This window comes from Panulirus ornatus, chromosome 2, assembly GCF_036320965.1.
Source record: "Panulirus ornatus isolate Po-2019 chromosome 2, ASM3632096v1, whole genome shotgun sequence".
NCBI classification, from domain to species: Eukaryota; Metazoa; Arthropoda; class Malacostraca; order Decapoda; family Palinuridae; genus Panulirus; species Panulirus ornatus.
In genome coordinates this window covers 15,110,502-15,128,284 of record NC_092225.1, presented here as the reverse complement: position 1 = coordinate 15,128,284, position 17,783 = coordinate 15,110,502, and the positions used below count along the sequence as shown (strand labels likewise).

Here is a 17,783-nt window from a genome sequence, read left to right as displayed (position 1 = left end):
GAAAGGGTATAAAGCAGGGGAGGAATAACACGAGATCGGGACGACTTACCTTGCATATGGTGTTGTTGATGTGGTCTGAGTGGAAGATGACGGAGGTGATGAGGCAGATGAACATGCCGACGACCGGGAGAGCCAGGAGGATTTGGCTCATGAGGCGCCATCGCATGGTGAAGAGCACCCGCGCCACGCGGAGCTCCCCTTCAGGCACCGACGAAGGCATCATGCTTCCGCTCATCTCCCGCAGGCGGGCGCTCACCTCCTGCCGCAGTAGTGTGTGCTATGCCTCGGGACCTGGGGTGACGGTGCCTCTCTGCCGGCGTCCCCGTCACCGAGCCATGGCCCTCATGCTGCTGTGGGCCCTGCTGGCGGGCACAGTCGTCCAGGTAACCCCCTGCTGCGGCACCGCTAGGCTCAGGAGAGGCACCTACTGCTCCACCGCTCAGGAGAGGCACCTACTGCTCCACCGCTCAAGAGAGGCACCTACAGCTCCACCGCTCAGGAGAGGCACCTACAGCTCCACCGCTCAGGAGAGGCACCTACAGCTCCACCGCTCAGGAGAGGCACCTACTGCTCCACCGCTCAGGAGAGGCACCTACAGCTCCACCGCTCAGGAGAGGCACCTACTGCTCCACCGCTCAGGAGAGGCACCTACTGCTCCACCGCTCAGGAGAGGCACCTACTGCTCGTGGAAACATCTACCTCGGCATTGGTGCCTCCTCCCTGGCAACACTCGGGAAAGATCACTGACTAAAACCAACCAGTTTCTGAAGGCGAGACCGCGACAACAGCTCTCCCGTGACACACCGGCATACAAGCGAACACTGGGCCGGACACCGAGCAAGACGCTGGTTCTTGTACCCACTGACCACAGTTCACACTGACCACAGTTTACACCGACTCTTCCACCCGAACACAGATTTATTCCCCCTCACTGCATTTTCTGCTTAATTTCCAGTCCCACACTTTCACAATTTTTTGTCACCGGGTTCCATTAATTTCCTACGTAATTTTTTCTTTTTTTTTTCTAATCAAGTTACAAGATCTTAAGACTACAATTTTCCTCAGAGTCTGCACACGAAGACATTCTCTCGTACACGCTTGTTAGATCAACACACAGATGACTTTTCTTATTCTCGAGTTGGGGGATGGGCTAAGTAGGGTCGCTCAAGGCTCCCTCTAAACTCGTCCTGCTTCGAAAGGTTTCCTCCCGTCACCAGAGCATCAATACGAGATATTCTGACAACATTATCCTTGCACCATGTACGTCTACAATCCTGGAAGAGAAAAAGGAAAAACATTTTATATTCCACCATAATCAAATCTCTTTGACAGGGAACTTTGTCTTCATTCTATACGTCAAAAAAAATAAAATGCAGTGTTCTTTTTTTTTTAAATGCACTCCGGTTTGATAGTTACATACGATAAAAGAGGTTATTGACTACAATGCAGCGAAAGACTGAAAATATACTAAGGAAATACGGACGATAAAGTCAACGTGGCTCTAACATGGAGAGGAGGGAGCACGAAACGAAAATTTTCACACAACACGACAGGTTGTTTTCTGGCGTTCACAGTGGCTGGGAGGAGGCTGCTTCTGTACTAGTGAATAAAAACTTGTGTAGGCTCGATGCAATTGGGATATACCGAACTGCAGCTAGAGGACGTGGGATCTCTGTTGACAGGAGGTGACGACGACGAGGGCGAGAATGATGTAATAACTCCTCGAATTCTTCAACGAGATCCAGGTGATGTTTGGAGAGAGTCGGGAGGGCTAGTGTTATGTACCTTTTGACAGACACCGAGGACGATCTTACACACCCTCTTCCGCACCTCTTCTGGTACAGTCCCTGTCGTGTGGTGGATGAGGAGGGTTGACAGGAGCTTCGTATAACAGGGATGCGACCTGCCGAAGACCAGGGATAACTAGTGCCATGGGTGCCTTTGGTACGAGGCCATAACCACCAGTCGACCTGCAAACAGCCATCCTATCACGAACCAAACCCCCAGCACCTCCACCACCTGCACTTAACCCGGTGCCTCACACTGCTAATTAACCGAGGTAAAGTTAATACAGAGAGACACAGGGAGTAAGGTGGGGTGGGGGGGGGGGAGACTGACAACAAAGGAATCTTGAGGAAAGTGAGACCAAATTATCTTTTATGCTCAGCTGTTGCGACGTGCTGAGGACCAAGGTTCAATACAGGTTCAAGTCTTCTCGGTTACATCTTGTCAGACAAGTTCCAGACATACAGGAGGAGCCTTTGAACTACCCATTAGACACGTCTCTACATATACTCCTTTAGGTCTTCATTTGCATACGCGAGAGTGACGAAAGTTGGGGACAAATTTCAATCTATTCTTACATCACCTCACCACTCGGGAAGGCCAAGAAACACTAGCCCCGTATCATCTTTAATTTGCATATCATTTTTTATTCATCTTTTTCGTCAGGCTGTTGCTGGCGAGGTGATGCGCTCCCGGCTGGACGACGAATTATCACACACGCCTGATGTACACGTCTGCTAGTTGAGAGCACCACTTCGCGGAGCTCTTCACCTGCCACCAACACCGCCAGGGAAAAAAATAGACACCTACTCTACACGAACTTATATACTGACTGTAAACATAGGGTGTGTTCTGTAAATCATTTACGTACGACAGTCTTCTTTTACAGTGTCCCAGTAGGGAATACCTGTGGCCACATTTTGGCCAAGTATTTGCCTCTTATGATTAGATTCCACGAAATGGATGAAACAAAAGAGCATCACAAAGAGAAATTCAGCTTAGCTTTAAGACTGCCAGGTTGACCTGACCTTGAGGCTCCAGGCTGGCCTGACCTTGAGGCTACAGATTGACCTGACCTTGAGGCTACAGGTTGGACCTGACCTTGAGGCTACAGGTTGACCTGATCTTGAGGCTACAGGTTGACCTGACCTTGAGGCTACAGATTGACCTGACCTTGAGGCTACAGATTGGCCTGACCTTGAGGCTACAGGTTGGCCTGACCTTGAGGCTACAGATTGGCCTGACCTTGAGGCTACAGGTTGGCCTGACGTTGAGACTACAGATTGACCTGACCTTGAGGCTACAGATTGGCCTGACGTTGAGGCTACAGGTTGGCCTGACCTTGAGGCTACAGGTTGGTCTGACCTTGAGGCTACGGGTTGGCCTGACCTTGAGGCTACAGATTGACCTGACGTTGATGCTTCAAGCTAACCTGACCTTGAGGCTTCAAGCTGACCTGGCCTTGAGGCTTCAAGCTGGCCTGACCTTATCCATCATATGCTCCTTTACTTTAGCAACTTATCTCCGGTTACGAAACTACATTTCTTCTCGTATCCAACCCCCATAAATTTCTAAGAATCATAAGATCAAAAGTATAACGGAGTTCCCCATACGGTAACACACTCACTATCAGGTAGGTAAAGAAAGAAATCCACAGATTATTCCTAGTAGGTTTTGGACTCCTACAACTTAGAAGCCACTAAAACCAACTTGCGTCGTAGACACACACTAAAAGTAAAACCTTAAGGACGTCTTCCATCACATCCCAGACAGTCACAACTATCTTTCTTTAGAGCTATCTTTAGACTTATCTTTATCTTGATTATCGAGTTATCTTGATCTGGAAGTATCTATATCTAGAGTTACTTTTATTTAGAGCTATCTTAAAGAAAAAATAGAGAAACTGTAGCTTTTTCAGCGAGTGTGTCTGTATCTTTAAGAATTCATTTACAGCTGAACTTTCAGAAAGCTCTCGCTATCTTGAGTCAGCAGCAGTTCTTGCTAACTTGGCAACAGCTCTCGCTATCTTAAATCAGCAGCCGGCAGTTGCTGCTATTGTAACAGTAACAGCTCTCGCTATCTTACGTTACCTGCTGCAGTTGTTACTATCTTAACTTAGCAACAGCTGTTGCTCTCTTACGTCACCAGCAGCAGCTGTTGCTATCTTAACTTGGCAACAGCCCTCGCTATCTTAACTCGACAACTGCTGCCGCTGCTATCTTACCGACATCTTGCGGGGCGTTGTCTCGTCATTAACTTCCTCCTTCCCTTGTAAACTTTCCCTCGCTCATCAACAACTTTCCGCCTCCAGCAACTCTGCCTCTATCTTTTACCTCTCGAATATATCTTTTTTTTCTCTCTCTCTCACCCGTAACTTGGGTTACCAACAACGTTAGCTACTTACGCTACATCTTTTTTCTTTCATCTGTAACTTGGGTTATCTAAAACCTTAGCGACTTCTGCTACATTTTCTATCTATAACTTGGGTTATCTACAACGTTAGCGACTTAAGCTACTTTTTTTCATCAATCAGGTTATCAGCAATTTAGAATATTTCGGATACATTATATTTGTTATCTGGATTATCAGGATCTTCAGCTGGTTTATGTATTTAGCAACTTTTATATTACTTTCTTGATATAAAGAACTTTGATCATATCAACTTTGCGAGAGAGTTAACTGTATATCTCATTTATATTAATCATTAGACCAGAGATCACTAGTGTTGTGGTACGACAGTCTCAGAATTGGACACAGTCCGGACTTGGGAGAGGAGCCTAACCTGAGCGGAGGAGACTGGCCTTGGACAGAATCCCAACTTGGGCAGAAACCGGAGACTTAGACAAAGACCAAACTTGAACAAAGTCTGAACTTAGGCAGAAACCGGACTCGGCCAGAGTCCGAACTCGCGTCCCACTCTCGCTGTCTCTGACTTCGCCTACAACATGACCGACCACGAGTCTATGATAAACCATCCATATCTTTATCACATACTAGTACATCGCGCTATGTAATTCACGTAATGAAAATATCATCCACGCGGGAATAAATGCCACGGAATCCGGCCAGTACTTCGCCTCGCAATGTCCAATCTCATTACCTCAGTGCATTAACACCGCACAGATACAATGGTGCATTGAGCTGGGTAAAAGAATGTTCTCGGCTTGAAGTGCATAGCCTGAAATGATCGCGGTTTAATCATGTGACGCTGATCATCTAAAACATTGGCCAGGTATCATAACCCGTAATGTGTATCACCAGTTGTAGATTTTGTACGTGTTTTTTTATGTTAGACGAGATGGAGGGTACGGGCAGCTCAGGCCTTAATCAAGGCCATCTCATTAACACTATATATATATATATATATATATATATATAAACCTTAGCCTGGTACTCTTTTCATCGACCATCCCCTAAGGGTGGATGAACAGCTGGGTTGACTGTGGAACAACTGCTGTAACCAAGATTCGAACCTAAGCGCTCGACCCTGGGCGGCCAGTGAATGCTACACCACGGGAGTTGTATATTTGTATTTTCATTTAAGAAAGAATCTTTTTACTCCTCTCTTATTTGAGGCAAAAATACAACACTGAACATTCCGTCTGAAGCGAAAATCTTATCTTCACAAAGAAGCAAAATTTACCCACGAAAATATGCACCTGCAAGAGACCTCTCTTACCAAGCATCCTCAAGGAGGAGAAATTTACATCATTCTCAAAAATCCAGCACAAGATCCTGGATCAGAGTGTTCGTCACTATACAGGTTATTTCAGTAGACCCCCCTTGTGTGTACGACTGCATGACCCCCTGGGGCATGACGGTACACCACCTATGGGTAAAGTGGTTCGACCTCAGACGACACAGTTGGGTCAAAAGCCAGGGTTATCATACCCAATGGTCGTGGCGTCGTGCTCAAGGATCGTACCGTCGCGCTCAAGGGCCGTACCGTCGTTCTCAAGGATCGTACCGTCGTGGTCGTACCGTCGTGCTCAAGGATCGTACCGTCGTGCTAAAGGATCGTACCATCGCGCTCAAGGATCGTACCATCGCGCTCAAGGATCGTACCATCGCGCTCAAGGATCGTACCATCGCGCTCAAGGATCGTACCGTCGTACTCGAGGATCGTACCGTCGCGCTCAAGGATCGTATCGTCGCGCTCAAGGATCGTACCGTCGTGCTCGCGGGGTTACGCCTGACACGTCGCTTCACCCACATAAAAGGAAGCGTCAACATCCTTTAACCGGAATTTCCGAATCCTTCGGAAAAATCCGTCATAATATCGTCCCCTGAACCTTGTCATTTGACAAGAGCCGCCATCGAGCTGACGACGGGGGTCCCCCCGTCTCTCTCTCTCTCTCTCTCTCTCTCTCTCTCTCTCTCTCTTTCTCTCTCTCTCTCTCTCTCTCTCTCTCTCTCTCTCCTCCCTCCCTCTCTCTCCCCTTTAACCCAGTACGCCACGCTTGGCCGTGGCTCCCGCCAACATAGGCAGACAGGCAGGCTCGATGTCCAACATCATCCACTGATCCTTGCAACTGTTGTTGGTCTCACCTTGACATTGACTACGTCGGCCATCCTTCACCTGCCTTCCTTAAAGTTCCCCGTTCCCGGATTTCTGGGTTACTAATAATAAAAAAAAAAGAGCTCCTCGCTTCGAACCGTTCCGACCTCCAAACTACCAACGAACGGCAGCCTCTCTACTCTTCCACGCTAATATCCCATTATGAGACTAAGATGGCCCTCCAAATGTATCCAGTGAGAGGTGGCGTCGACCTGACACTATTCAAATTAGACCAGATCCCGCCATGAATACGCCGACAACTCGTAAGGGATCCCTCGGGGCGGAAAATGAGAGTGGTGGGAGTGAGGAGGTACGTGAACAGTGAGGAGGAGAGGGAGGAGAGTGAGATGCGAGGAGGAGGAGGAGGAGGTGTGTGTGTTGTGTGTGTGTGATTATACGAGATGTGGAGAATGTCCAAGGGACGAGGGAACAGTTGGTGTGGTTCAGCATCGCAGAAGTCTTCTCCTAGGCCTCTGACGTGGCGCAGAGCCGAGGTGATGTCAGGTAGAGAGAGAGGAGAGGCAGATGCTGCCCGATGTTCCCCAACCAAACACCTGCACACTCTACCACCCACTAGTCTCTGACTGGGAGACATCTGGCAATATCAACCTCTGCTCTGTATACCTGTCATCACCCCAGGTCTGTAGGACGATGAGAGATCTACTGGAGACGATCATCCGTGTCAATACACACACGCACCAGATGATGCCTCATCAAAGTCTCGCTCATTCCACCTAGGGAAGGAAAGCGGATGCCTCTTCTATCTCCAGCGACCTAATATCAGATATCAAAACCAGAGGTGTCACATGAAGATAAACGAAGAGATTCTACTCCACATTCACCCATGCTGGGACGCTTATGTTGGACAAGTGTCAATCCTGGCATACTCTTTCAGCCAAAGAAACAGCGGAAATGCGACATATATTTTGAGGTCTTCACACAGCCACGCAGGGTAAGCAAAGTGTAAACACAGACGCTTTACCACTAGAACAATGAATTTGCTTTACGGTCCCCTAGAGAGATAGAGAGAGAGGAGGGGCAAAAAACCAGACGACCATGGGTGTGTGGACATAAAGCAATGACTTTATAGTGACATGGAGGTAATAAAAGAGTCAGGAAACTCCTTGGTCCTCGCCGTCCACTCCACCAGCGCTCGACGACAGCATCAGCCCGGGTAAAGGACGGTCAAACGACACATTATGTCCCGAGGAGGTGTTCCATAACGGGATGAGAGGTGAAGCAGGAAGAGCAAGATAAAGGGAAGGGAAGAGACGTGACGTGAGGCAGGGCAGTGGGTGGAGAGGGGGAGAGACGCTCATATATCTAGCAGGTGTTTGATGTTGAGGCTTTACCTCCACCCTCGTCCACAGACTCGACCAGACGCAAGGCCGGAATTCAGAGCGGCTGGGAGTAGTGGATCACTGCTGGCTGGCAAGCTCGAGCGAGGGAGGTGCTAGTAAGAGTGGAGGAGTGGTAGGCCGGCTGGATGAGGACTGCAGGAGTGAGGAGGGCGCTACAGCCCTAATGCAGGAGTAACAAAGGATATGAATGAGGAGGAAGACAATGAGGTGCGCGCCTCCAGAGAGAGGGAAGGAGGAAGGGGATATTTCAACCCGTAGACGGGTGTGTAAGAAGTGGCCACCGGACGGTAACAGACGGGAGATATATGGCGAGAAAAACTGTGCATCTTAACAGACAATAGTGTAAATGGAAACGTGTCGAATGATACACAGCGGGGTCTGGGATAGTCCCCAAACACGAATGACAAATACATAACACAGGGAAGAGGCAAGGAACGGTTGCTAAGGCCAAGGGTGAGGAGAGACGATTACAAAAGAACGGAATGAATATGACAAGACGTAGCAACAAACACTACACACACGGCGGAGGAGAGATCCGAATCCATTTAAGCAAGCTTTGGACGCCCGGCTGAGAACATAAGTGAAAAATAATTTGTGGAGCAATTTGACTCAACCCCCCACCCACACCACCCTATCCCTGGATAACTACCCCCCCCCCCCCCCCGAGTAATAAGAGAGGGAGTGTGTGTGTATGTGTGTGTGGTGGGAGTGTGGGGGGGGTTTCCTCCCCCTCCCACAGAGCTGGGAGGAAGGATTTGCCACTGATAGTGACAATATGTGGCGTGATGGTGACATTTCCTGCTTGGGGGAAAAGAGATAGGAGATAGGGTAGGTATGGTAATGGGACCATCCCATTGAGAGAGAGAGAGAGAGAGAGAGAGAGAGAGAGAGAGAGAGAGAGAGAGAGAGAGAGAGAGAGAAAGAAATGCCTTACTCCTTTGATGATGGAAAAAGGAAAATTGTGGTGATAACATTCTCCTATACTGAAGGAAATTAAGGGAGTTGTAACCCTCCCACTAGTCAGGGAGGGCTGGTTCTGACGCACTCCCACGGCGAGGGAAGGAATGTGTAGTGGTATGTACAAGCCATGGTGGGAGAGGGTCCGGGAGTGCACTCCCATGGTAAAGGAGAGAGGGACAGTCCAGGGCTGGCTGGCTCTCTCTCTCTCTCTCTCTCTCTCTCTCTCTCTCTCTCTCTCTCTCTCTCTCTCTCTCTCTCTCTCCCTCTCTGACATAAAGCAAGAGAGACAGGGTGTGTGAGGGAGAAGGGTGAAGGATACGTCGGACGGTGACACTCTCCCGTAGTAAGAACAAGCGTGTAGTGGTCACACTCTCCCACCATGGGGGTGTGTGACTGCACTGGCGAGTCTCTCCCATAGTCAGGGAGAGAGGGGAAGGCGAGGGGGTCATACTGCTGTTCCTCTCCCACAGTAAGGAAGGGAATGGGTGATGATGGAGGGTAATGGCTCTCCCATATTGAGTGAGAGGGGAGATGTAATGCGGTGGTGGTGGAGAGGTAGGTAGTGTACTGGTAGTGGGTGCAGGTACCAGAGGTAGATGGGAAGGGGGCAACACCAGCACTCCTCAGTAAATGTTATACCAACACCGCAAGAGAACATTGGGAGGGCCGTTGTGACGTCTGTTTCTTTCCCTACACCGATAAGCTTTGGAAATCTTTTGGCCATGTCTTTCCTAGCAAGTACGACCTTACCACTTCAAAACAAAACCTTTTCTCTCCTAGTTTTTTTTATCTCTAACCACCTCTGTATTTACGGTCTACCATCGATGGGGACGTCCTTCCGGGACTGGAACCGACAATGTTAATAGAAAAACAAAGGCAAAACTGACTGCGAAATTTAGAAACTGTAAAGCAACCGGATCACTTCAGCATACTGAATGAATCCCACGAGTCACCAAACAAAATCAAGAATTACTGCAGAAATAAACAATAAATGGAAAAATAGATTGCTAAATGAGATGTGCGAGAGAGAGAGAGAGAGAGAGAGAGAGAGAGAGAGAGAGAGAGAGAGAGAGAGAGAGAGAGAGAGAGAGAGAGATCGACAGCAGCCACCACCAAGGAAAGGTAATGACTTGATGTCAATAGGATACGAGCTCTACTGAAGGGAAATGTGTCTTGGCTCATTTTCTGGCCCAGTTCCCCAGGAATAATTATAAGTTGACCAAGTCGACCTTCGTGAGACGCGAGCGCTCGCCTGTGTGGTTGTGTGTGTATATGTATGCGTTTGTACCTAACACACAACACATGCATACATTAATATATATTGGAAAGGATCACAATTTTGCACGTGATTATATATATATATATATATATATATATATATATATATATATATATATATATATATATATATATATATATATATATATATATTCCTACGAGTCCACGGGGAAAATGAAACATAAGTTCCCAAGTGCACTTTCGTATAATAATCACATCATCGGGGAGACAGAAGAGAGAAATATAAGTCAGTTGATATACAACGAAGAGACGTAGCTAGGAGGCCATTTGGTTAACATATCTCTCACTCACCAGCTTCTAATTGAAAACACGATATTACTCAAACATTGTTGTGACCCTATATGACTACAAGTAACAGAAGCCATATACATATATATCAAAGAACAGGACGAGCCACAACTCTACAATCATTCTCTACAACACCCACAAATGACCCCTACTCTCTACCTCCACTGGACTTTCAGAGGTCCTAAGGCCTTAGGGAACCCTACCATCCGTTGAGCCACAGAGTTTGACCCCATATCGACCACAGTATCAGCACCACAACTCTATATCATCACTCCATTCACGATCAACATGTCTCACACCACGCAACCTACTCGGGCATTTCGTCTCCAGCACGTACGTCTGCTCCCTTCCTTTCCTTTGGCATTCAGTCGTAGAATCATACAACACCGTCGGGATTTCTATGTCTCTAAAATACCCATCTATGCAACGACAGACCACGACCTCTCCTCTTACACGTTCCTCAACGCACCGAAGATCATAGTCTCATCTCTTCCCCTACGACTCATTTTAGCCCTCCAACGTTCTATCCTCTGGCATAGCTACTCTCTGGTACCTAAAGCCCTCCACTTCCTTCAAGTCTTCCCTCCACAAACTTACACTCAAGCCATGCTGTCCCCCCCCCCCCCCCCGCAACTCGTTACCATACTTTTGATGACATTATCTCTAAACTATCCCCTTTCGCAAACTCTCCCAAACTCTTGTTACCAACTTCTGGAGTTTCCCACTGAAATCTGCCACCAGGGCTGCGTCATCTACAAACCGCAAACGAATCATCATCCATGACCTTAACTTAATCCCCAGTATACCGTAGACCTGCCCTTAACTCTGTGGCTAATGCATTCACCTCCCTCACCACATCCATCAATAAACACATTAAACATTTGGGGTGGTATCACACGTCCTTGACGAAGACCTACCTTCACCTGATACAATTCACCCTCCTCCCCGACACAGTCACTCACTCCTTGCTCTCCCTGCAGAACTTCCTTAATGCATTTAGCAACATATACTTGTAGCACCTTCCACAAATCCTCTCGTTTTACTCTATCATACGCCTTCTCATCCATAAATGCCACACACAGTTAAGCGTGTTTCCGACACAAATTCCTCCATTGAAACACTTTGCTCACACTGCCTCTTAACCAATCAACACAACACTATGACCTCCCTTCTGGAGAAACTAACATACACATCCTATCCACTCCTGATGCTGGGCACAGGAAACTGACGGCTACGATAACCCCTCCTTGAACACGACGTGTACGATCACTAAGCACGACGGTACGATCTTCGAGCATGACGATACGATGTCTGAGCACAACCATGCACGATCCTTAAACATCCTTAAGGGTCGGGTCAAAGGGAAGGCCATTGTATCCGGGAGTCGTACCTTTGTACTCTAGGACAATTGATGCAGCCGCCACATTCCCCTATGAATACTGAGCATCGCCAGTACAATCCCTCGCTATCATACAAATCATTTGTCCTCCCAGGTCAGTGTGTGTTCACCATTGTCATCATGCCCCTCACCATTCACAAACATATCCCTACAAAGGAATGCTTTTTCTCGAGCTTAAACTTGCTCTCTGCTGATCTAAAGTATAAAGATACCAGATATCTTTCAGATATCTGCAAAAGGATAATCTTTTCTTATTCTATGGATTATGAGTCCAGAAATTATAAGAAGTAACCATTCGAGCTGCTACATTACCTTTATTTCGTACGTGTGTGTGTGTGTGTGATTACTATTTGTGTTTACTGTTCGTATTCTGATAATGATGATCACAGAAATAGGGTTTTACACTCTTATTTCTCCTAATGACTGACGTCACAGTAAAAAAAAAAAAAGGGGGGGTAAAGAAAGAAAAAAAGCCTCAATCAAGGCCATTTCGGGTGTGTGTGTGTGTGTGTGTGTGTGTGTGTGTGTGTGTGTGTCTGGTAGGGGGTTAGGGTGTACAACGAGGAAGGTGTCACACAGTACCTCCACCTTCAGCCAGCCGGGCACAGCCTCTCCACCCCCACCTACACACACACTATAACACCCGCCGCCTCTCACCTCAGCACCCACCACGCCCCCAGCATTCACTGGAGAGACAAACGCCATAAAAAATGGACCCCCTTGAGTATACAGTAATAGGTCACTCGTGATTATGAAGTTAATGGAAGAGGAACATAGAGTATAGACACCTCTCTCTCTCTCTCTCTCTCTCTCTCTCTCTCTCTCTCTCTCTCTCTCTCTCTCTCTCTCTCTCTCTCTCTCTGCCCTGTTAGTGCGCCCCTCACATCTCTCAGGGCCAATGTTGTGTGCCATCTTGAAGGCCCCTCCCTCCCACCGACACTCGTCAGGGACACCATTCTCTGATTCCCCTGGCCATTTTAGAAAACTACAGTGGGTCAACCAACCACGACGGCACGACCCTTGGCGATGATGGTTTAGCCTTTGGCCTTGACCCGCAGATCAAAGGGCACCTCACACAAGGGTTATGCTATCTTGCTCAAAGGTCTCGCAGTCTTCGTCAGAGGCTTCAACATAACTAGTTTCCCTCCGATGCCATGACCTCCCACACCTACTCTATCCTCCATTACGTAACGACTTAGGTGGACGATATGTTCGTCTCTGCGTCTCCGGGTCGTATCAGCTGTACCTCACCGGCACAGATGAGATACGGAGGCATGAGCCAGCTTACTGCTGGCGGCGGGTCCACGGGTGTGGCACGAGACGGGAGGAGGCAAAACAAGACTGAGGAATAAAGGGGAGAAAAATATATAAAGATTGATAAATACAGATAGCGATAAGCGAGTTCACACAAGTTCGAATCCTGGGCACGGCAGCCGGCCCATAGCCAACCCAGGTTTTCATCCTCCCCTCGTGGCTGGTCGATAAACAAGTACCTGGCTTAGGCTATGGTAGAGACATGACACATACATACAAGGTTAAAAGACTGAGCAACACGAGTGTAAAAGTCTCCTCCCGTGACACACAATTACACATCGATCTTACAGATTGCCTCACCTGCACGCACTCAGTCTCCAGCTGTCATGTATACTGTACTAAAAGTAGAGTGTACCATCCACACGCAAGCCCCAAAAACTACTTGATTTGTCTTCCCCACTTCATCCGCCCTGGTTTGGCCCATTGGCAGCACGTCATCCCACATATACCACACAGATCTAACTTGTTCTATCCAATTTTGAGATCCTTATACCTTCAAGCCTCCACCACATTTATCCTCATAAACAGTCCTTTTTGATTCAGCCTTTCCATATTTCTGACCATTTCACAACAGTGTGGTCGGTGCCCACGATCAGACTATGCTTACTACCACACATCTCTGACACTGCCGGGCTTTACACGATCGATCCGTCTCCAACATCGTCCGCAGACATTTCATTTCCAACACATCCAACCTCTTCCTTCCCTCTGAATTCAAGACTCTCACCCATACAACACCGTATGTCGTACTACACCTTGAAACGTACCCATCTTTGCCCTTACGCACACTGACCACTCCTACTGCACGGCCTTTAAATGCACACTCGGGACCTTCTTAGCTCCTCCTTCCACGCCATGACCTACTACAGATCCCATGATTCCATCTGCTGCCACATTACCTTCACGTTTACTTAAAGCCCTGTTTTCCTCCACATCCTCACCATTTAAATCTACACTCAAAACCATCCTGTCTCACTCCCCGTTGCACTTTATTACCTCACCTTCGTCCACATTAACCCACAACTTTCTCGTTTCACACACACACACACACACACACACACACACACACACTCTCTCTCACAACTCTTCACACCAGTTTCTGGACTCTCTCTCTCTCTCTCTCTCTCTCTCTCTCTCTCTCCCTCCAAACGGCAACTGACTCGACTCCAAAGCCCTAAACCTCCTCAACACACCGTAGACACGCGCCTTCGCTCAAAGACCCTCGCATTTACCAACCTCACCATCTCGTCACTGAACAGATCAAACGGTCATGGTGACGTAACACATCCTCGACACAAACCCACCTTTACCATGAACTACGCGTCCTCCTCCTCCTCCTCTCCTACTCCCACACACGTCTTGTTCTCCTGGTAAAACCTCTTCAGTGCATTTGGTATCTTGCCTCCCACATCATATACTCGCAACATCTTCCACAATGTATCATTATCATTCCTACCATACGCTTTTCAAGATCAGTAAGTTACAAATCTTTCTCTACGGCATTTCTAAAAGAAATTCTTCAGTGGAAACACCCGGTCCACACCTCCTCTTCCACCCTTGAAGCCATATGGTTCCCTCCCAAGTCTGATGCTCTGCGCATCCCATCACCTTCTCAACCATCACCTTACCTGGTGTACTCGGGAGCAATCTCATCCATGTAGTTCGAGCATTCAAATTGGTGCCCCTTGCCTCTAGATACAATACAGTGCCCATTGCCAGTCCTCTGTCGAGCAGCCTGACTAAACGATCATTAACATCGTCATCCCTGTCTTGAGAAACGATTGTAGACCCCATACACACTCCCGTGGCTTTTCCGGCACTTCAGCTCACGCCAGGCTCTCCGTGCCTCACCTCGTGTATACAGTAATCATGTGTGTGTTATGGGGAGAAACCTTTAAGACTCTCTTTACCTCGCCTCTTGACATTGTACGTGCCGTGCATGATGACGTAAGAGTATGTTGTGAATATAACTAATGCACCAAAGAATCACAGGAGGAGAGGTAGAAACGTCTGCGAGATCATCCTAATATGACATCTTAGGACAAAGGAACAGGATACTGATCATATACACACACACACACACACACACACACACACACTGGACTGGGCGAGATGGCCTGATGTAATGTGACAATACTATACCAATCTTTAACGACCGCTGGACAACAAAGGAAATTATGTACCTCCGAAAACATCAGGTTAGGTATCAATTCATCACATCTAAATTGCCCCTTGTCTCTTCTTATTTTTGTTATCAAAGGAACTTGAGACTAAATGATACTCAACATTTCTTTGCTGAACACAGTTTGTCTCTATAGTGGAGAACGCCCTTCCCCAGTCTATATTATTATCAGTAGAGGTTTATGCTGGATGGAAGCACTGTTATGTTACATTGCCCACCGCGTGTTTCATTTTCCTAGTCTGACGAACATAAAGCCTATCATGACCTTTACAAGGAATGCTGTATACACTACCACTCACAACCTTGGGGAAACTAGCTTCTTAAACCTAGATTCGAAGTCTCGAGCATTTTGGGTTTCGAAGTCTCGAACATTTTGGGCTTCGAAGTCTCGAGCATTTTGGGCTTCGAAGGCCTCTATCATTCTGGGCTTCGAAGCTTCGTTCATTATGGGCTGCGCAGCTCTGGTCGTCTTGGATTTCGAAACCCCAGCCTGGCCCTTTCTTCCAGGGCCCTCGCCTCCTGCACCGCCCACCTCCCCAACTTCTTGCACTACCCTTGCCTCCTCAGCGCCCACTAACCCCCGGACGACAACCCTCCCCTTCCCCACCCCTAAAAGTAACCCTTTCTCCCAAGCCCCCAAACCCAGCATGGCCCTCCCCTCTTCTACTATCGCAAACAGACTCGAAAGGACCCACTGGTTTGTTGCTGTTTGAATCCCTTTATATCCCACTGTGTATATAAACAAACCACTACACTATTACAGTAGGATGTTGGGTGGGATTCTTTAACGTCGTCGTGTTGTATACGAACACAATTTGGACATCAACTTGGTCTAGAGCCGGAACAATATCAGTTAAACTTTTCATGGATAGTAAAACTAACGTGTCACATGTAGTGTATCGCCTGAGGCGTGTCTCATTATAAGACACCTCTCTCTCTCTCTCTCTCTCTCTCTCTCTCTCTCTCTCTCTCTCTCTCTCTCTCTCTCTCTCTCTCTCTACGTCATGACGATGGTTTGTGATCTTCACAGGACACTAGAGCTTCCACATTTGACATAATCGTCATCTCGCCACCCAAAACCTCAGGTTCTATAATGTTATAAGCGCTTAGAAACTTAGAAATACGATCCTTAGCGTTAATGGGAGGATTAGAATACACTTGAGCCTAAGATGGGATATTAGAAGGTCTTTAGTACACTTCAGATTTTATATCTTAGCCGGGCAGAGCGACCGCCACTTTCCCATCAGATCATAGGCCAGTCCACCGTCTCTCTCTCTCTCTCTCTCTCTCTCTCTCTCTCTCTCTCTCTCTCTCTCTCTCTCTCTCTCTCTCCTGTAAATATAGCTTAAAATACACAGTTTCTAACCTTTTATTTCTTTGATATGTCATATACAAGAAATCTAATTCTCTTTCTTCCTTGCAGCTTCAAGGCAGCGTCACAATCAGTACCAGGGAAAGAATGGGTTCCTTTGAAGGCAGAAGGTCTTTGACGAGTGTGTGTACTCCTTCCTCCGCTGATGATGGTACATCCCCGTCAAAAGGTAACTCCTTACCCACAGTGGAACCTCAAGTTGGAGGTGCTTAGGGAACACACACACACACACACCCTAGCCTGAGCCAGGTACCCATTTCATCGACCAACCCCTTGGGGATGGGTGAACATCTGGGTTAACTGTGGACCGACGGCTGCAACCAAGATTCGAACTTATGCGCTCGACCCTGGGCGGCCCGTGGATGTGTTATGGTCAGGAACGCTAACCACCTACACAAAGTTCTTCCTCCTCCTCACCCCAACTCCCTCAACACACACACACACACACACACACACACACACACACTGCTCATCACATGCCGCTATTGCAGTTACGACGCCCCGCCCACGTTAAGAGACCACGCCCACCCTCAGAAGCCACACCCATCCTCGGTGTCAAGTCTGTCGCATCTTGTGTGTGTGCCGTCTTGCTCTGGGCATAATGTGTCTCTGGATACCAGTAATCAGGAATGGTACTTAGCTTTGGTTAATTCATCAACTGTATCGTATACTCATCTTCAACCAGTCGAGTATCTCATGATTACACGATCATTCTGCTTCGTTGTATATATATATATTGGAAAGGATCACAATTTTGCGCGATTATATTTCTTTCTTGTATTTCCCCTGATGATACGATTATTACACGAAAGTGCACTCGGGAACTTACCGTGTTTCATTTTCCCCGTGGACTAATAGGAATATATATATATATATATATATATATATATATATATATATATATATATATATATATATATATATATATATATATATATATATATGAAGGCAGCTGAAAATGAATTAAGATGGAGAGAATAAAGATGGTAAGGACGCTGCTGCCTACAGCCAACGCACACACACTAATTAATCACCAGAGGACCCAGGAACACCTGCTGGTAACCAGACTGCGAGGCGTAGCGCACACCACTATCATTTGTTCAACAGCAACAGTTGCGTGTGCGTAGGTGAACACCTTTCTCTCTTATTGGCAATAATGTCAGCAGGAAGGTTAAATAACCCGGCATTAAGAGGAGGCTCCCAAGCCAGGTCACGCTAGATTCATCCTTAAGGTAGCGCTATCATGTGCCCTTCTTGAATCAAAG

The 17,783-nt window shown here is 47.4% G+C and overlaps 1 protein-coding gene across 5 annotated transcripts in view; it reads right to left on the bottom strand.

Annotated features, from left to right (window-relative positions):
- Window positions 1-17,783, bottom strand: part of LOC139753649 (post-GPI attachment to proteins factor 2-like) — a 377,354-nt gene that overhangs the window by 279,479 nt on the left and 80,092 nt on the right. For all 5 annotated transcript variants that reach the window (XM_071670296.1, XM_071670276.1, XM_071670267.1 and 2 more), the window contains exon 2: window positions 50-1,274. In XM_071670296.1, coding sequence (XP_071526397.1) covers window positions 50-235 — 186 coding nt within the window. In that variant the 5' untranslated portion in view covers window positions 236-1,274. The remainder of the gene's footprint in view (window positions 1-49; window positions 1,275-17,783) is intronic.